Source organism: Spea bombifrons, chromosome 2, assembly GCF_027358695.1.
Source record: "Spea bombifrons isolate aSpeBom1 chromosome 2, aSpeBom1.2.pri, whole genome shotgun sequence".
NCBI classification, from domain to species: Eukaryota; Metazoa; Chordata; class Amphibia; order Anura; family Pelobatidae; genus Spea; species Spea bombifrons.
The window spans coordinates 19688625-19710142 of NC_071088.1; the positions used below are offsets into that span (position 1 = coordinate 19688625).

Genomic DNA, 21518 nt, shown 5'->3' on the forward strand with positions numbered 1-21518 from the left:
CACAGTATTTTATACTTTTTTTTTTTAATAGTAAATGATATGATCAAAATAATGACATAAAAAAAGCCCTTCTTGTCCTGAAAAACAATATATAAATTTGTGTGGGTTTAGCAAACAGGAAAAAAAAGAAAATTACAGCTAAACGAGCACCGCAGAAATGTTAAAACAGCCGTTGTCACAAAGGGGTTAAATTCAGCAGAGTAGGTGTCCATCCATTGTTATAAACTTCTGTTAGCCCTTTTTGTTTTGTAAAAGTATGTCTTAACACACTGTTAACGTTATTGTTCATTTTCACTCGTCCTTGTGGTATTAGTAGTGCACTCCATAAATAAATGTATTGTAATAAGTAGAGAAATATTATTGAGATGGTTCATTCCCTCACAGATGGTGGAAACAAAGTGTATGATTCAGCAGTTATCTGCTTAATTGCAATAATATCAAGTGAAGTATGAGATGGAAAGGCCATTATAGCCTAGAAGCAAAGTTGTTTTTCATAGTGTGGGTGCATCAGGTTGAAATTTAGTTTAACCCATTCACTGCTGGAAGACTCACATTAAATGTAGCTAAAGAAGGATTTATGTGGCGAGCTACAGGTGAGCTGCTGTGACATTTCAATTTAGCCGTTCTACAGGGTAGGTATTTCCCAATGAAGCAGCCACATGGACAGGACTTAAAACAACTCATAACTGTAACTCTCTCCAAAGCATTCATCAGATGCACCTAAAGTCGAAGTCCTGGATTTTTTCCCAGACTATCAATCAATTACAAACAAATTTTCTATAGGTTAAATATTGGCTGGACCACCAAATCTCTCCCATACCCAATGGACACTGATAAAAGTATAGACAAACTACACTACCAACACAGCAGACCCTTCCTAACCCATGGATAGCATCTCTATAATAAGACAGACTTGGGTGACTGAGTAACGCAGTATGTCATCACATTGGTTTCACGAGGAAGAGCTCAGCCTATGGTGGGAGGCTGAATGAGGGAGATGCACGGCTGAGGGTGGACGGTCTCTACAGAGAGAGTGAGCATAAGGGGGGAATAAATTATCATTCTGACCACTCTGTCCAAGGTACGGCAGGCTTCATTATCTAGTAATACATTATGCATCTATAACACAGTCGTATGATCAAACACTGACGTTCTGAACAATTGTTCTAAATGTGGAAGTTTTGTTAAAAGGCACAAAAAAAAACTTCAGACGTCTATATAACATACACATACACATAAAACACACACACACACAAAACTGAACTGGGATCTAAAACACGGTCTATTAGTAACATCAGGGTGCAGACTGTTTCATAACCACTGGAAACCAATTAGGGATTTCTTTGCTTAACAACATCGTATGATATACACACACTCTAAAATAACCAGTCTTTATGTTTAACACACCACGTACACGTAATTGGCATTTAAGCAGAAGTTATCAGAGGGAGCAGTGCCTCCGCTGGGCTCGACATTACGGTAGGAGAGCAAAAGATGTCACAGCATCTGCACACGGAGCACTTCATCCCAAATTTCCCCTGACCCAGAGAGTCTGCTAGGATATTACCAACTGTATTTCTGAAATGTACAACTACCGTGACAAACTATTTACAGCTACTGAGTAATAGCACAATTTATTAACGCGACTATCACTCTTCCGAAGGGATTATAATTAAAAGTAACAGTTATAAAGTGAGAAACACAGGAATGTAATCTTTGTTTCCACGTAACCAATTTAAACAAATTATAACCTCCATGAAACAATGAAAAATAAATAAAAAGGAAGCCAATACCGGCTGCATACGTGTTATTTAAACTCCGAGCAGCAGGTGGCCGGACTCTCCCATGTCATTTGCTATGCAGAAGCCCCTTCTGAAAGGCAGTAAAGTAAGCAAAAAGGAGGCATTACTGAAAGTCATTAACATTAACCGCAACAGTCCCAGCTATGCCAGGAACAAGGCTAATGGATTCCCTTACTCTTTGCAAAGTGAAGGATTAACATATCTAACAGCAGCATTAGGAAGGTTTTCAATGGGTACCACAACCTGCACTTAACCTTTGAGTGGGTGAACAGACATTTTCCAAAAGACTTAACCAGATCATCAAAAATATATGCAAAGCTTCACGAACTAAAAGAATGACAATATAGTGGAATATGTTTCCTAGACACTATAGCACAATATCCACTTAACAGCACATTTCAGCAGCTCAACCTACACCACGGGTTTACAGTCTGTGCTTGAGACGCTCCAAGTGCTCCACAGTACAGTGTTTGCCTTAAACAACGGGTGTTATGAGCACAGTAGGTACAACTAGACGTAGAATTGTAGGCTTTGCTATCATCTACAAATGACATTTGGTAGATAATTCCAAACGGCACAGGGGAAGGAGGCTGTTATTGGACAAATATCACGGTGGCCGGGCTACAATGACACGGGTAAAGCCTGTAGAGCTGTATGGGGTCCATACTGCTGCACTCCCCACACAAATAGCTCTTATAGGCCAAACGTTTTAGTGTTGCGTAAATTGTAGGCTATAATATATATTTATACACACATATACACATACAAACATAATACTAATAAAACTGGCTGAGGGGAGATTGTGCCACATTTGAAATCTTAGCAGTATCAATCCTGTTTACATCGGTGTGCGTCAACATAAAAAGACACAAAGGTTCAAAAGCTCTTTTTCTAAAAACAATAAAGCTATTTAGTAATTAAAGACAGTCAGTATTAAAGTTTAATTAAAGGAATGCATTTAACCCTCGTTTCCCCACCTGACATATAAGGACACACATTCATGGAGATATGATTTTAGATACATTTCACAATGAGTCCCGACCTCCAATCTGCTTTGCAGGTTATGAGAAAGGTCCAAGGAAAGGAAACAGGAGAAACATGCTTACGAGATTCTAGCATCATTTTGTGTGGTGAATAGGATATACCGGTAAACTTCTATGCTCTGGGATGTCTTAGAATTGTGGCAGATTGATTTGGGAGTAGGGTAACATCAGCTACACAGATCTGGCATTAAATGAATTCATTAAAACAACATTTTTGTTGCCTAAAAAAAAGCACTTTTTTGTTTTAACTTGCACAGCTTATTTTTGTGTTCTAAAAGTCTCCTCATCCTGTCTTTCTAAGACAGAATTATGGGAATCTTGTAATTTCTTGTCTCAAATAAATATTTGTGTTATTTGGGGTTTTAATGACTAAACATGGAGTTTGAATTAAAGTTTTAATTTCAACTTGCAGATACCGTTACGCATTGCCTCGACAGGCGGAAATAGCATTGTATAATGCAGATTTCCTGAAAGGATTTTCTATGATGGAAGTATGCATTCTGGAAGAGCAGCTCAGTCCGTATTGAAGAAACTTGTTGGGACAGGCATTTCTTAATGTATGGTGTAGATCGTGAGCTAAAATCTAAGAATTCCTTCAAACACACCTGCTAAGAGCAGCTTTAGCAAATAACCCGATATAAGTAAAGATTTTTTTTCTCTCCCTATTTTTTTCTTCTTTTGCCTCTTTTTTTTTTTATTCCCTGCTCCTTTTTTCTCCCACAAAACTATCCAGGCAGCCACTAATGCACACCAACACGCTGCCGGTCACCCCCCTAACACATTAAGTGTCCACTCACCACCTATGTTGCAACACGCCGTCCAGCAGCACCTCACCCCGGCACAGCGCGACAGACAATTCCCACTGTGATAAGGCTATTGTATATGTACGGTTTCCGTTTCCAGTGGTATAGAGATTTCTAATGACATGGATGGGTCTAACCAGTTAAACAATTAATAGGAAAATGATTCAGTTAAGGCATTTCTGTTATGAGCACGAAAATAATTAGCTAAATGTCAACGCAGGGTACACTGAACGCTCTGTGTGACGTAGATGACCAGGACTATAACTGAAAGCGGTAATATGCAAGTAATTTCCTTGAATGTTTAAGGACAGAAGTATGAGAAAAACTGCCCTGCTGTAATGCATAAATCAGGCAGCCAGATTACGCTGTCTGGGAATACAGTTGGGTTCGTTACGCTGCAATATCTTTGGGTGGATAGGTTAGTCAGCATGCAACGGTTTGGGAAATTGCGGCAGCTGGCATCAAATGAACAATTTGAAACACAGAAGGCAGAGAAGCTTGGAGAAATACAGCCAGCTCTCATTTGTCTAGAGCACGGTGCTGGTTTCCTCGAGCATAAAACAATTGCTCAAGATGAAAGGCTTTAGCACACTCCCTTCTGGATTTAGTGATAATGTTTATCATTAGGTAGAAGTTTTCTCTCTAGAGCTTTAAGTTTCATTAGTATACGACTGAAAGGGCTACAGAGATGCCTTGCAGCAGCAAAATTGTTTCATGTTTTAACCTCTTCAGTACCGGAGTTCTTTCGTACCCTAATTACATGTCGGTTCAACCATTATTCCCCTTTTATGTGTATGGTGTACCCAGGTAAACTATATATTGTTTCTTCCAAAGAACAGCAAGAGCTTCCTTTTGATAGCATATTTATTATTCTATATGAGTAATTTATTCAGAACTTGTACTTTCTTATGTAAATGCTCACTAGTTAAATTGAAAGAAAATATACCCAAAATTAAACAGTTCAGGTCTTCTGATTTTGGAAATACCTCTCTTTTATAGAATTGCAATGCTTTTCAAACAGTTATAGGGTACACATTATCAGGAGATCATTGCTAATTGAAAACAGTGTTTACATTTAGTTTGTTGGGTTTATAACTGGGATTTTGAACAAACCACAAAAGCACACATTTGACAATCTGGACACTTGTCATGCAGCAGTTTGACCACCAGTCATTGCCGTGGATATCATTTTGTATCCTTTTCTCACAGGGTGTGTGTTATGGTGTGTTATGTCATACAAACATGTTAAGCTGCATCTCCCGATTACAGAAATATCCCACATGCATAGTTTTTAAGGTTTGTTTTTTCTTTTAAACTAGCAGGACACAACTAATTGATAATTGCTTAGGATCTCACAGCAGGTTATATGGCAATTCAAAATACACCCTTGTGATATATATACACATACAGTTGTGTGAAAATTAAAGTACACCCTCTTCAAATTCTATGATTTTACAGGACCTAACAATCATCTGTTCCATAGCAGGTCTAAAATTGGGTAAATACAACCTCAGATGAACAACAGATGGCATATTATACCTTGTTGAGATTTATTCAACAAAAATAAAACCAAAATGGAGAAGCCATGTGTGCAAAACCAAGTACGCCCTTACTGCTTCTATATAAATTAAGATTCTAAGTAGCACATAGGTGCTGCTAATCAAATGCCCTTGATTAATTGATCGTCAGTAAGTGTGACCACCCTATAAAAGTCAAAGTTTTAGCAGTTTGCTGGTCTGGAGCATTCAGGAGTGTTAACACAATGCCAAGGAGGAAAGACATCAGCAATGATCTTAGAGAAGCAATTGTTGCTGCCCATCAATCTGGGACGTATTATAAGGTCATTTCTAAACAATTTAAAGTTCATCATTCTACAGTGAAAAAGGTTATTCAAAAAAGAAAAACATTCAAGACCGTTCCCAATCTTGCCAGGAGTGGATGTCCCAGCCAATTCACCAAAAGGTCACAGAAATTGCAAAAAACCCAAGAGTTACATCTTAGACTCTGCAACACATGAAATTTTTTAAGTTCATGACAAAGATTGCGCTTTAGACAGTTTTATAAACATCATGGTATTTACATAATAAAATAAGCATTATTTACCACCTTACATGTATAGATACCATAAGGAAAGGTACATCAACTTAAACCATTAAAACAGCCAGTCCATCTAAATCACCATAAAGGGACCTCTCAACTTAACCCTGCACAATTTATAGGCCTATATAAATCATTACCTACTCGTAATGATTTTTGGCCTCATCAGTGTCCCTTTTTATCCCCTATGTGCCTCCATACAGAAAATGCTAGGTAGCTAAACACAGACCCTCATTTAGTTTTCACCCATTTCCTTCAGTCACCGGCCACAAACTTTGTTAAAATATATTAATTAACTCCTGCTACGCCCTGTCAGCAGAATAGTTTGTATTATTTAAATTGAAAACAATTTGGGGACTTTGACATATGCTGTTATAATAGCTGTAGAATAAAACATCCATTTCAGCAAACGCATTTTTAAATAAAAGCTTTCCATCAACATAGGTAAACCTAACCGGTCTGTGTCATCGTCTGTGTCATCGTTTGTCCTGTCAGCAGCATTGGGAAGCTAAATGTTATTCGCTGAAGCAGAAGTAATAAATGGTGAATGGCATGATGAAGGTACAGAAAACAACATAAAAATTGTATTCGTAGGCTGCTCACAATCATTCTTGGTGACTGAAGAAAACAGGTGAGTTTTACCAAAAGGTTATTTTTCTTATATACGCAAAGAAAATACAGACCAAATACACCTGTGTTGGCCACCAGCCCACCATAACCAACGAGCCACCTCGAGGGAGGAGGTCACGGTTAAGTTGGAATGGAGGACAGGCTGAACATAAAATATTGTTATTACCATGACATACTGTGTTTAACTGAAAAGAAAGCCTAGACTCCCTGTGACATATTGTCGGCACTGGTCTGCATGAAACTAAAGATACAGTAGTAGGCAATATAAGCTTGGCAAAACAAGGCAGCGCTGAAATGGAAGGCATAATATGCCCCTTAAAAGATGGGGACATAATATTAATAAAGCATTTAAAGGGACGCCAGTGATGTGTTGATATTATAAGGGGTACTTCTAGCAACAACATAGATCTCTGGGGTCTAAAAGGTTCCTAAGGGATCGCCAGTCTTGTTGCTCCTCTCAAAAGGAGCATTCCAAGATAAATAAAAATACACAATGTAAAAGAAAAAACAAAAATCTCCAATTAACCCATACCCCTACCAGTACAGGTATAAACAAATGCTTCCCATCAATCTAAAATTGAATGGTTTAAAGATAAATAGCTCCTCCAAATCTTAAAAAGGGACAAGCGTAAGAAGTGGTTGAATAAAAAATAGTGGAAAGGGGATGGATATCATTTTATGACCCGGGAAAACACATGTAACGACCCTCAACCTTGCTGCCTTGACCTCCCAACTGGCCAATGGCACCCGTGCACCCTGTAGTAGAAGCACATAGGAAGACCACCCGCTGCACTGAAGGACTCATTCAGTTGTGGCAGCATGCCGTCTTGTTTTATTACAAGTTTGTAGCTGTATCTTATCTTACTTTGGTACTCCACTATTGCTTTTTTTCATTGGATACCATGGGGATTTATAGCAAATGGATTCATTTTTTTGGTTAAAAAAATATATTTATACACATCTTCTTCTCCTCTTGTTATTTCCTACTAAGTGATTGCAGGAAGTGTTTCGAATACCTGAATACATTCTGTTTTCGTCATTCACCCTACCCATTGGCAATAGCAACATATTACTGGTGGAACAGTTAAAGATGTATATTCCACAAAGCAAAAAAAAATAAAAATCATTGTATTCCCAAAATCAATACACTCAAAAGGTTTTCATTTATGGCAGTATAGGGCAGCCAGAACCTATACTTTTCATCCGCGGGTAAGGAGTCTGATAAGGAATCATGGATCAGGTTGATGAGGGAGTGTCAGAGCTATGGATCTACTCGAGTAATTATAGCTACTGGGCATTCGAGTGGGAACAAAAAATGAATTTTTAATGTGCGTCCTGATAATTTAGTATTGAGGATGAAGCTTCAGTAACAATCTACCTGCTTCTTCTAGGCAGCATGCACATGTGACCTACCTTCCCGTGTCCTAATGAACATCAGATTATTAGCATCGTTATAACTGTTGTACAGCCACCTTTGTATTTAGTGTACCAGTATATGGAATTAGTGACCTCTAGCCAGGATGTTCTAGAGCTGGCCCCTAGATGTAGGATTTGTTAAGAGCTGCATACATCTGCATGTGTCTATAGAAATATGGAACTTGACAGAACGTAAGAACCATTCACCTCATCTAGCCTGTATATTCGTCCTAATCATTCCTGGGTCTCCTCTTAGATTCAGGTTACCTTTATGCCTATCCCATGCATGTTTAAATTCTCTCACTTTATCAGACTCTACTACTTCTGCTGTAAGGCTGTTCCACTTACATACCACCATCTCAGTAATATAAAACATTACATCTACAGTGAAACATTACATCTAAGACTCTCTCCTCCTTTGAAATAAACGTCCCCCTTGAACTCTTAAATCCCTTTATGTAGTTAAATATTTCCATCACATCTCACCTCCAAGCCATACATATTGCACGTTAGTCTTAATGTTATGGTCCTTTGGTAGCGCAGCATCTACACAGGCTAGTTTTACCTTTTTAAATAATGCATAAACTCAACAGAGGAAATACATATCTCTGGCTAATGGATTGTGGACCGGACTGTGTATTATACATAACTCCAGATCTATCCAGGCCCGTTTTCATTCTAGTAGTGAAAAGCTGGTGGAGCGTTGCACCAGCGCTATGAAGTAAAGTGTAGTTATATCAGCCTATACTATTGTTAAGCACAAATAAAATCACGATGAACATTAGTTACCCAGGTGTAAGATGAAACTGCAACAGATGCCACGGGGAAAGTTTATGGCAATTCAGTTTTATCAGGGTCTTTTGAAAAGGGCATTACACAAGATAAAGTATCCAGGCCCCAAATTAGGCTCAGCAGGGAAAACAACTTATGACACACTTCAACTGCTTCATATTAACAAGATGCATTTTAATTACATGGAAACGCTTTCAGAGCAGTACTGGACTGATAGCAAGAATGCAGTCACAACACAGAATATAGGCGTTTAACAGACGAATAAATGCTGCACCCTACAGGCGTTGTTGAGAATAGCAGCTCAGATTCAATCCCAGTAGTGGACTTTATTATACAGATGGTAGTGATTTGTGAAACCCTAACCGGTTTAGCTTTAAACAGACCCAGAGCATGCGAGAAACCGCCTGGAGCAGTCACCTCATGTATGATCACAAAGAGGTATTTGAAACCTTGTCCTGTTAGTAGCATACTTTAAACTTACAATTTTCACAATGTACATCTAACAATGTTTTTTTGTTTTTTTTTAATGTTTGCGGTAGTAATTTGTTTCTGCGTTTTTGGATTTCTTACAGCTTAAAGAGAATGTATACTGGTTTACTTCAGCTGTATCAATGAACTTAAACAGTTTGGCACCAGTATTATGCACAATAGGATGCCCTATTATATTCCCAGGGCCCTCCACACCTGCCTATTGGCATACATTTCTTGCCTGTATATCCCACTGTACAGAGTTGCAGAATCTGCTGGCAGCATACAAGTAAAAGATCATATTATTAGACCATCTTCACACTATTTATAAATCACTGAGCATCACAAGATACATGCATTTCAAACGCAGAAAATAACCAAGCTACTATTACTAGATAATAGCCCTTTCTCTACCAGTATCCACAACTGGCAGAAGTAAAAGACCTACCTTCTGAGATGCTCATGTTCTTTCAAAAATAGCTCTGTTCTCCTGTTGTTTACACCAGACCCAGTTTTGTATGACCTGCAACAGAAAAAAAAGATTTATACTTCTGCACAGGGAAACTTTTAAGTACTTTTTTTTTTTTAATACACCTATAGGAAAGTTGAGATGCTACAGACTCAAGGGTGATGCCTATCTCAGGAGCAAGCCTGGGGAAGCACTGGAAACAGAGAACCAATATAGTATGGGTGAGTTGGCTTGTCTTGGGGGGGGGCAGTGTCTTGTTCAGCATGCTTACCAAAGTCTAGATCTAATCTAACAGTCTGAGGATGATGAGAGCTGAGTGTCAATTGGCTTCAAACAGGTCTTACTGTGTAGCGATATTGTGTTGTTATAATATGCATATTGTCAGGTCAATGTTGTTGAATATAAGAGAAAACAGACAAGGTTTAGGACCCAAGAAGGAACAACTAACAAGCCTGACAAAAAAAACTTAAGCACCAGCTGAAATGTTACAGGAGCTTCCTGGCTCTTGGCATTTGTTGAACCTGTATGTAAATTTTATGTGACATTAATATGAATAGTGTAGTAAGTTAATATGTATCCAATATGAATTTAAATGGCAAACAAATGATCCAAAAATAAAACGCATTAAAGTATTTTCCAAGGAAAACTAGAATCACGGGGCAGCTAATGCTCTAGAGGGAATTATAGCTTGAAAAATAGAGAACAAGCTGTGTCTGAGAAGCACACAAATGAGTAAATAATCAACTACTCTAACACACTCACTCAATATCTTTCCTTACTGATCCCATGAGGTCTTCTCTTTCTCGAACCGCCTGGAAGTTGGCTTTTGTTTTGTGGAATTCGTGTGTATAATCCTGAAAAGCAACATTCACAACTACTGGTAAAAATCAGAGATGCAAAGAAACGTGTTACTTTTAAACAACGACAGAACTTGGTTTCTGCACACATCAGCGTTCACATAGCACACAAGTACACACATATTACTCAACACTTTCAAAGGCTTTTATATAATGCGTGTACAAAAATATCAGAACTTTAATAACTTGTGTAAAACTCATTCATGGTGGCAAAGGCGGGAGGAACAAAACAGAAAATATAACCAAACATGCGCGTGCCTACAGCAAACAGGCTGGCATCCTAAAGGGCCTTTCCAGGGCCTATTTTCATGATTAACATGTATAATAAATGTAAACAAGAGTTAGACTGCACACATCAGCAGTCTCTACTGAAAACCTCCTTCTTGCACTGTAATTCTAGTCAATGGTGACTGAGCCCTCACTAATATCAAGAGAAGGAGGGTACTTGCATGTATGTAGGTATGCATGTATGTATGTATGTAGGTATGTATGCATGCAAGGTGAACATGGATGTTAAATTGGCATACATGCCATTGACTGCAGCTACTACAAGTGATCTTTACAAGAGTATGTGCATGAAGTATACTTAAGTATACCTTTTTTGAGCATGGCTAAATTTGCATTGGAGAACACACAAAATTGCAGCAACACATTCACACTGTTTAGTAAAACACAGATGTTTAGTTTTTAGGCTCTAGTTACATGTTATTCCCCACTTATATCGTCCGTGAAAAGAAACATCCATGTATACTCGTAAAAGTCACAATATGTTATACTGTTTTTGTATTTAAAGTCTGTATTTCATGGTATACTTATGTTAAAGAACAAAAGATCATAACGATGACAAAAAACACACTTATAAAGTCACCTGTAGGATATCCCTATGTCTCTGTAACGTGTGCATTAGCGCAGCGTTTACTGAAGTCACTCCAGCTGTACTGCTATATTCTGCCATTTTGTCGTTCACCCCGGTGAGCTGGAAAAAAGAAAAATACTGGCTGTTAACTCTTATTGTAAGACTTCATGCCGGTGTAGCAGAGTCATCCATGACTGGTGGTGTCCTCGTCATTCATTAAACGACTAAGCCCTTAAGAAGACATTTGAAATGTTATCTCTTCCATGTAATAAGCAATATCTCACAATCATCCGTAACTACACAAGCATCATCACGCTTTTGGCATCTTAGAAAACCAATTCCAGGAAGTATTGTTCAGTTTGTATCGAACTGAGAAAGTTCCTTGAGATCATCTAGGAAGTAGTACCTTTGCCAGAAGCTGTTCTATCTCCACTGCCATTGTTTCAAACATGTGATCCTGGCTCGATCCATTCAAGAGTGGCGTTGTATCAGAACTGCAGCCGATACAGAAAGAGACATCAGTTGCAGTAGCGCTGACTTTGTTATTGTTACTGTAACACATACACGATGTCAGTATACGGTCGCATCTATCAATGTATTGAAGCCCTTGACAGGTTATTACGTAGAGCATGCTTAAACTGTCTACCGTGTTTCCCCGATAGTAAGACACCCCCGATTATAAGACGTATCGGGAGTTTCAGAGGGGTCGGCTAATATAAGCCGTACCCCGAAAGTAAGACATATGTCTTACTTTCGGGGAAACACGGGGGATTTGCCGGGTCCGCCACTCTAAGGGGCCGGGAAGTCCCCACCAAGGCCGGCCTTACGTGTCTGCGGCCGCACAGGATTTAAATTAAAACATCGGGGTTTTTTTTTAACTTTATTTAACATCCTCCATGTTAAATAAAGTTAAAAAAAACTTTATTTAACATGGAGGATGTTAAATAAAGTTTTTTTAACTTTATTTAACATGGAGGATGTTAAATAAAGTTGAAAAAAACCCCCGATGTTTTTATTTAAACCCTGTGCGGCCGCAGACCCCTAAGGCCGGCCCCTTAGAGCAGGGCCGACCTTTGGGGTGTGCGACCGCACAGGGCGCCACACTCCAGGGGGTGCCAACCTGCGGCACCCGGCACCCCTCCAGAGACGGACAGTAATGTCCGCCGCTGGAGGAGCAGGCTCGCAAGGGAGCGGTATCGGAGGTCTTTAACAGACCTCCGGCTCCCTTGAGTGATTTTAAGCCGGGTTCAACCCGGCTTAAAATCACTCAAGGGAGCCGGAGGTCTGTTAATGACCTCCGATACCGCTCCCTTGTGATCTGCGCGGCAACAGCTGTTGTGCGCCGGGGTTTCTTGTCAGATCCCGGCGCACAACACTGAAGCCGCGCCCACCGCTGTCCGTGCCCTCTGACCCGGAAGGAGACAAGAACTGAAGAAGAGGAGCGAAGAGGAGGAAAAGAAGCTGAAAGAAGAAAGGAAAGGTAGGAAAGCATTAAGTGAGAGTGGATTGGTGTATATGTGTGTGGATTGGTGTATGTGTGTGTGTGGATTGGTGTATATGTGTGTGTGGATTGGTGTATATGTGTGTGTGGATTGGTGTATATGTGTGTGTGGATTGGTGTATATGTGTGTGGATTAGTGTATATGTGTGTGGATTTGTGTATACGTGTGGATTGGTGTATATGTGTGTGGATTGGTATACGTGTGGATTGGTAGGTGTGTTGATTGGTAAGTGCGTGAGAGTGATGGGTGTTATGCTGTACCATTTCCAATGTCTTTTTCATGATCTAATTATGCTCTAAAAGTACATCATAACTCCCATCATTCTCAATTTTTTCCCAATATAAGACATACCCCGAAAGTAAGACATAGTGGGGCTTTTAGGGATAAAAAGAAAGTAAGACACTGTCTTACTTTCGGGGAAACACGGTATTACCCGAAATGTTACTTTGAATGCATGTTAATAGGAATATGCATTGTTAAATTACTGGATTAGAACATTTTAACCAAGATGCCACTCGGCCATGGCCCCTGTCAATCACATGTATGCTAGCATAACATCAGTGTTCAGACAGCATACATGTGATTGGCGGCTGCTACTCCCTTTGATTTGGCTGGGCAGAATGTGAGTTGTGCTGAGCACTATAGCAGTATACTCCCCATTTTCTAGAGACGGCTGGGGAGGAATAAATGAGACAGGAACCAATAACGAAAGAATTCCTGCAAATGTAAAATGGACTCCAACACAAATAAAACATGAAAACAATAACAATAGCTAAACATACATCGCGGTTAAACTGTAAATTCGTGTAGTTGCCAAAATTTGGGAGGCAGCTTGATATATATATATTTTTTTTATAAAAGGAAAACTAACAATAAACCGTTGCATTTTCTTTTTCCTCTCCCAATATATTCGGACAATCCAATTCATGCAGCGGTCTCAGCGTTATACAATAGCATGAGCTCACAAACTACAGACATAACAAATTAGCAACAAATGGTGACATGAATACACGATAGCTTAAAATAAATAGAATAAAAATGTGTAGTACCTATACCTGTCGCGTCTTCCGTCTCTGGTGCTGCTGTGGCTGTAGCTGGTACATAGTTTGCTAAAGGAAACAAGCTTCAGGTCCAGCTCGTTCTCCAGCTGCCTGGCCTGCTTCCTCAAGTCTGCAGACATCAAAACACCAGGTCAAACATACCCCAAAATCAGCTATAAAATACTTTAGGAAGCATGACAAGAAAGAGTTAACCCCAAATTTGACTACAATCAGTGCATTAGTGCGGCACAATGATACACTAACAGATTTTCATCATGTGATAACAAGGGCACAGGTGCCGTTCTACTTAGAAATAATATTGATTGCCCCCTCTGGTATGTCACAGGGGAACCGCCATTAGTTTTATTACAGCTATCACTTTAAAACGAGTTTTCAAAACTATAGTATTGTTTTATGTTTTGAAACAGTTCTAAGATTTAGATAATGAAAAGGCTTTCAGACAGCCGTGTATTTATCATGCACATGTGTCCTAGCTCATCCTAGCCAAATCCACTAGACAAACACGCTGACATCATACCATCTTAATATAACCAATCAAATTAAAGAATCAGCTCAGTGTGGTGTTGGCGCAGGGAAAGGCATTCAAAATATCACGTGACTGACAACAATGGCTGCCTCCAAGTCTGCAGGTAAACAAAATTTAGTGGAGCAAAAAAAACAAGAAGTTTTCTTCAACTCTAAACTTAATTACTGTATTTAAGGTTCAAAAATAAGTATTTGTTTTTCCATGAGACTCTCCCTTTAAGCAAACAAGTCGTAGCAGACATTTTTGGAACGTGTAAGAATGTATGGTTTCTATGGCAACTAACCATCATTTCCTGCTTTTCTTGTCATATGGAAAGTGCTACCCGTAAGAATTAAGAATGAGGTGGAACCAGTGGCGGAACATCCAGGGTCGCAAGGGTCGCGACTGCAACCGGGCCCTGGAGTTCTGACAGTCAGGAGGGGCCCAAGCGCACGGAATGCAGCAGCCGGCACAAGCTGCTGTATACCATCACCTAGGACAGGGGTCGGCAACTCCTGGCACGCGGGGCTGCCGACTGTCAGGGCCTGACTGGCCCACCGGGATACCTAATCTAATTGAAAGCCTCCTCCGGCGCCTCATTAAATTAAAAGGGGCCGGCGTGCATGCACTGCGCCGCCCAATGGCCGTGCCTCAGCACTTCGTCCCATGTCTTAAAAAGGGGTGGGACGAAGAGCTGAGGCACGACCATAGGGCGGCGCATGCATGCCGGCCTCCACCAGATACCAGGGAGTCAGAAGCAGTGGTAAGGGGGGGGCACATATGCCGGCATATGGCTTTTCTGGAGGCAGAGTGCCCCATTATATTCCTTTTAACCCCTTTTATGCCACTCTGCCTCCAGAAATGCCTTTTGACCCCCTATATGCCACTCTGCATCTAGAAATGCCTTTTAACCCCCTATATGCCACTCTGTCCCATGAGTGGCATAAAGAAACAAGTGCGTTGAAAATAACCATAGTCTCTCACATGACACATACTGTATATAACACCTGTCCCGGTGCAATATTCCAAAAACTTCTTAAATGAAATAACTGCTGGACACTTGAGAACAGTTAGGGAAATAAGAATAATCCAATTAAGCAAGCGGTCAGACAATAAGAGAAAAAACATGAAAGGAAACTCTGAGATAAAACTTTACATCCTTTTCATTGCCATTCATTCAATAAATAAGCATTTGATTCGTCCATGGAAGATGCACTAATCCAGCAAACCGAAAAGTGATGTAATAAAAATAACTTGGGAATCATTCAGTACAGGTGATAAAAAGTCACTACAAAGCGTTGATACTGCACATAGCACCTGCGAGCATGCATCATAGTTGGTATTGTGTAGCTTATGAAACATTAATATAAATAAAATCAGAGCCCTATTTCAATTGTGAAATCAGGCTGCCAGTGCTAGATCAATGTGGCTGAATAAACAGCGTTACTCTCACTCAGACGCCTTGCAAGCTACGAGTGAAGCACTCTACAAAATTCTGTTTAACAATCAAGTCCCAGGATGTGGACATATTCCAGAGACGCACTTATTCACTGCTCCAAAACTCATTCACGGAACTGGTTAGAAAAGTAACTTTTCACTATTCACTGTGAGTATATGTGTGTGTGTACAGTATGGAATTCAGGGATGTTTTTTGATGAGAAGATTTGCTATAAAACTAGCATATTCTATTAGCATCTTGAAATTTGTAGTCAACCTTATGTTCCTAAAATGTTTTTCATCTGAAAAGGGTACTTCGATTAAAGGATCAAGTCACACAGTTTACTGGGTGCAATATACAGGTTAGCCCTTCTGTTCTTATTTCACATTTTTACCTGGACTTCAGCACATGCAGCGTGCATCTTCAGTAACAAGATGTGTGTCCCAGTGTGTGCAGATAATCTCATAGTACTTTACAAGTAAATAATGTATATATATATATATATATATATATATTCTAAATACCACTATTAGGATGCTACTCAGTAGAAAGGTTTTTTTTTTTGCATTGTGCATTGATAGCCTGTCAGTAAAAGGAGATGAAATAGGTGCCCGCATTATAATGTTTCGCATTAGTGACAGTTTATTCACCCAGACGGAGCTAAAACCGCCAGAAGCACCGCGCAATTAGGCCAGCTGTAGATGTGACAAAGATTGTCCTCATACAGATGGAGTTATTTATGAATTCGTACTTCTGACAGAGAACTGGTGGCATTAAAAAAGCAATGGAGATAATTACAGGATGTAAAGCAGGTTAATATAACTTACATTGTGGAAGAGAAATACAAATTAAATGCAGTCTCACCACAGCGACATCAATGTGACTTTATAGCACTGATAATCTCATACCTCAGAAGACCATAACGTGTATATTGATACGTGTGTGTGTGTGTGTGTAATAAATATATATATATATATATATATATATATATATATATATATATTGGCAAAAGCCCCAGACAGGGGCTTAAATGTCAAGTTTCTTTAAGTAAATAAACTTTTCTGAACCTCAGCAAAACTGTGTGCTCATTTACTTTCGTGTGTGTGTATATATATATATATATATATCAATATAGATATATACACACACACACACACACACACACACACACACACAGTTATGGACCACTGTAATAGGTTACTGCATAAAGCCATTGTAGGTGCCTGTCCGTACATCTACTATACATGAGGCTGACATGGATGTGCTATTACAAGGAGTTAACCCTTTTTAAAGAAAACATCATGTGTGCTTTCACTTCAATCTACTGAGACTTCACACTGCATCTCAGCCTGCACAGCACAACAGCTCAAACACAACGTGAATCCACTTCTCAAGCATCCCAGCTGGAACCTCTCCGGTGTGTATCCGGTATATCCCATCCCGGAATCCGTTTCTCACCTTCCCAGTAGTTGCTGCTCCCTGCCGCCATCTTTGTTGTCCAACGTCACCCAGTCCGGTAAGTAGGGAATAGAGACGAGACGCGCCAGAGAGTCGCTGTGACGGACAAGAGAACCCTGGCTGAGAGCATACGGGGCAGCGACACCTACCGTACATTCCAAGCAACGCAGGTTTCAGTGTCTGGACGGAAACTAACGGAGGTCAAAACCTTGTGCCGAGAGAGCATTTTAACAATTGGTTTTTATAAACTGCTGTAACCCATTAGGTAGGAGTTCATCTATTAAAAGATATTCCTTATTGTTACACTAAATCAATGGAGTCTGATTAAATCAGTGATTATGAAAAGAAAAAAAGTACATAAATTCTATTAAAAAAAGGAAAGTGTACTGTGTAAAAGCAGAGAAAAAAATCAGCTCAAAATGTTGTTATTGGAGAGCTCGCCCAGAAATGTCAAAAGACCATCACTGCGCCAGTCGCCAAATATTTCAAGGCCTGCTTGGCATCTCTACTGCGGAAGCTTCAGTCTAAGGATGTTGAGATTGTCTCAGCAAGCATGTTCTGTCTCTACAACTGCTTGCCGATTATGGGCTGCGGGGACCTGCGGAAACTACTACAGGGGCAAAACATCGCCCGCGGGGATGACATGCAGCTGAAATCCATCTATAAGACTCTGGTAGAGGAGTACTTTTTGCTAGCGCGATACCTTGTGGTCCGGTCCGATAAGTTTTTATGTCACCTGCCTCTGATGAGTGACGCCCTCAGGCAGATGGTCTTCCTCATTGAATTTATGAACTAAAAAGACCTCAAGATGTTAAATGAACAAATACACTTAAATAGCCTCCTTGAGGATCTGGCCGCGCTGCCACGGTATCCATTCAAAGCAGTGATGGAGGCAGCAAAACACACCGAGAAACTTCTGGCTTCTAAATGGACTACGGCAATGCATCACCCACCTTTTCCATCTGTGGATGTCACCGATCAGATGAAAGAACCAGACGAACCTATCGCTGCATTTATCAACATGAAGGCGGCTATGGTGATGCTGATGTATTGCAGGAGCCGGTGTATCAGACATTAATAAACATTCTTTGTCTGAAATATAATGATCTGTGATGTGTTTTACCTTTCAGGAAGCTGTTGGTACAATATAAATAAATGTAATTTACATATATAAATCCCCTAAAACATATATATATATACCAAGTTATTAATTAATTATAGCAGGTCTGGACTGACCATTGGACATTACAGTCAAATAACTATTTTTCATTGGTTGGATTTAGTTTTCATTTCACATTTTGTTATTTGGTACCCCCCATGGGGCACAATGACCAGACTTATCGGGTTTATTAAAGCCTTTGATTTGTTAACCTTTTTATCATATGTATTTTACTGCTAAACATTTAGAGCCTCTACTGCACTTTAATTACATGAATTAATAGCGATTGCTGCATTCATCAGCTTGGTGATTAGACTGAAATATATTAACGTGATATATACAGGTCCCTTTAAATAGGTTACGCCATTAGCCACATGATATGTGGCACACAAAGGGTTACAAATTGTCAGTGGGGTTAAGCTAAACAAGAGAGGGGAAATTATACTTAAAGACAAGATAGCAAAAGCTCTAAAAACTCTTAAGTCCTTAAATGTAAAGAAAAGTTAAATAAAAGAAAGCAATTCAGTATCTGGTTATGTCCACAAAGCTCTATAGGTCGAGGAAGGATCTAATTGACTTTTTTGTCATCAGATGACGAGACCTTCCAGGTTGGACTGCAGATCACCACAAACTAACTTTTGAGCTGGCATTTGGCATTTTTGATACATAGCAAAACTGGTGATTTCCAAATGTATCCATGTCTCTGAGAATGAAAAAAAAGAAAGTAACTGTTCTCTATAAGCCTTATTTATGCCATTATACAAAAATCTATTAAAGGGACAGTTGAGCGTCCCATGGAGCCTCACCAACAACGAATGCATTTTAAAATACTTTATATGTTCTTCAACCTAATATAACATAATAAGTTACCTGCGCATGCATGTAAAAATCCAATAAGGATGCCCATGAATACCAGGCGAGACAGGTCGTTCTGATGGTAATTACGGACATGTCCGGCCAAGACAGTAGACAGTAGTTCTATTCCCCGTCTAAGCTCCTTCAATTTTAGCAGCGATTCCTCTGTAGGGTCCTGGCTCAATCTATTATATCCCCCTCCGCTGATAGAATATCTTTACACATCTGGAAGGATTGGCGGATCTAAAATTACAACGTTACCTCCTTTGTCCGCCGGTTTAACCCCTCATCATCAAGGCATGTGTAAGTCTGTATGTATTTGTGTTATGTAATGGGGGGGTACTTGGCTTTACATACTCATACCCACCAGAAGGTGCCAACCCTCCCCTGTCAGCGGATCATCCTTAATAGATGTCATTTAATACTTTTCTATGAAGGTTTGATCATATAAAACCAAAGGAAAAACCTTTAAGAGGCTTTTTTTGTGGTCCTGTGGCAACAACCTATCAGTGCCTATTCTTGTCGCATAATTCTTTAAATAAAAGTAAAGCAAAATATTAGTAAAGTAAAGAATAATTTCTGGTAGAGGCTTGGACATTTAGTAGTTCTAGGAAAGACGTTTTTAGAAAAGTGTAGGTTGAACAGAACATTTACTGCGGTAAGTGGTCACTGCACAATAAAGCATTCCTCATCAAGAAATCTTGTTATAAGAACATGGCCTGAATCATTAGTCCTCATTAGCTTTAGATACGTGAATACAATTAGCACAAGATCAGAGCAATGTAATCAATAGTCCCATTTAAAGATCAGCAAATAACAGTGCAGCCACGCATCAATCAGCTGCTCTGCCATTGGGCTTTATGCTTGCTCTCCAATTTAGTGATGACTGCCTTCTCTATCAGATTACATCTTGCATAGTAATGAAATAAAAGCACTCCTTAAAAAGATGCTCGTTTCCCTCGATGTTAGATTCTACGCGTAGCTCAGTTTATTTACTAAATGGTGAAATGTACATAGAATTTGATGGCAGATAAGAACCTGCCTGTTCTGCCTATTTCTGTTCTTGTTCTAACATTTCTCCTCCTTTGAAATAAACTTTTCTCCAGTACGTTGTCAAATCAATTTAAGTATTTAAATACTTCTGTCACTTTTTTGGTCTTCTTTCTAACAAACTACCGTATATGTATTGAGCACCCTTAGCCTATGGCCAGACATTATCAAGAGGCCATCACGTTCTTGGGAGCTTCTAGGGCTTTATTTGGTAAGCAGGGCAAGCCCCAGTTAGACTGCAGTAGGTCTGAAATAGGAAAAAGTAGGCTGTGACAAATGGGGGATAGGCATAACCGAAAGGACTCGCCTCAGACCCGCAAGTTCTAGGGTATGATATCACCAGTGAGATCCTTCTGCAAACAGACCTGTTTGGGCCCTGCATAGGGCTAGTAATTGTGGAAAATGCTAGATTAAGGAGCTTGAGGCCCTGGGGCACTTATACAAAAAGGACCCCTCTTTTGCATGTCCACACAAAAAAACAATGTATAAAAATACCAAATAGACTAGGGATGTGCAATTAATGGACATTATCCATTAAGCAATATGATGGAACATACAAATCTAAAGAAGTCAACCAGAAATTCACCATTGTTTACAGGAGATAATTCCCCTTTTGAGTTTACAAATGAGAGTGGATGTTTCCCCGAGTGGACCGTTTTATATTATCTCAAATAGACTGTTTTAGTAAAAATGGTTCTCACACAATAACAAGAACTGCAGAACATTTAGATGTGTACATAGAAACGTAGAAAGTGTAACCCAGTATTGAACCAAGTACTGAATAGGAACGTGCACATTCAGCAATTCACTTCATACATTTTTATTACCTACCTTATAATATCCGTACGTCTTTCAAATGTTGTCACCATAAAGCAATACACTGCTGACCCTTGTCTTAAGGGACCTGTACTATATAACCAAACACATGTGGGCACCTGACCATTACACCTATATGAGCCTGTCGGACATCCCATTAGGCATTCATATGGAGTTGCCCTCTCCTTTAGGACTATAACAGCCTCCACTCTTCTGGGAAGGCTTTCCATAAAATCACGGAGGGTGTCTGTGTTCATTTGTGCCCATCCATCCAAAAGTGAATTTGTGAGGTCAGGCAAAGATGTTCCAGTTCCTCTATCTCAAAGGTGTTCAATTGCCTAAAATGTCTTTGTATGCCGTAGCATTAACCTAAGGACCCAAACCCTAAAAACCACCCCAGACCATTAGCCCTCACCACCAAATTTTACAGTGGGCACAATG

General features: G+C 39.6%; 1 protein-coding gene across 2 annotated transcripts in view; it reads right to left on the reverse strand.

Annotated features, from left to right (window-relative positions):
• GOSR1 (golgi SNAP receptor complex member 1) overlaps nucleotides 1-17257 on the reverse strand; it is a 31185-nt gene extending 13928 nt beyond the window's left edge. The window contains exons 1-6 of one of the 2 annotated variants that reach the window (XM_053457026.1): nucleotides 17198-17257; nucleotides 13791-13905; nucleotides 11640-11727; nucleotides 11246-11353; nucleotides 10283-10374; nucleotides 9500-9574 (exon numbers count right to left, since the gene is read on the reverse strand). In XM_053457026.1, the coding sequence (XP_053313001.1) occupies nucleotides 9500-9574; nucleotides 10283-10374; nucleotides 11246-11353; nucleotides 11640-11727; nucleotides 13791-13905; nucleotides 17198-17228 (509 nt within the window). In that variant the 5' untranslated portion in view covers nucleotides 17229-17257. Of the gene's footprint in view, nucleotides 1-9499; nucleotides 9575-10282; nucleotides 10375-11245; nucleotides 11354-11639; nucleotides 11728-13784; nucleotides 13906-17197 lie in introns of both variants that reach the window. The other variant, XM_053457025.1, reaches the window with a different exon arrangement.
• Between the last annotated feature and the right edge of the window lie 4261 nt (nucleotides 17258-21518).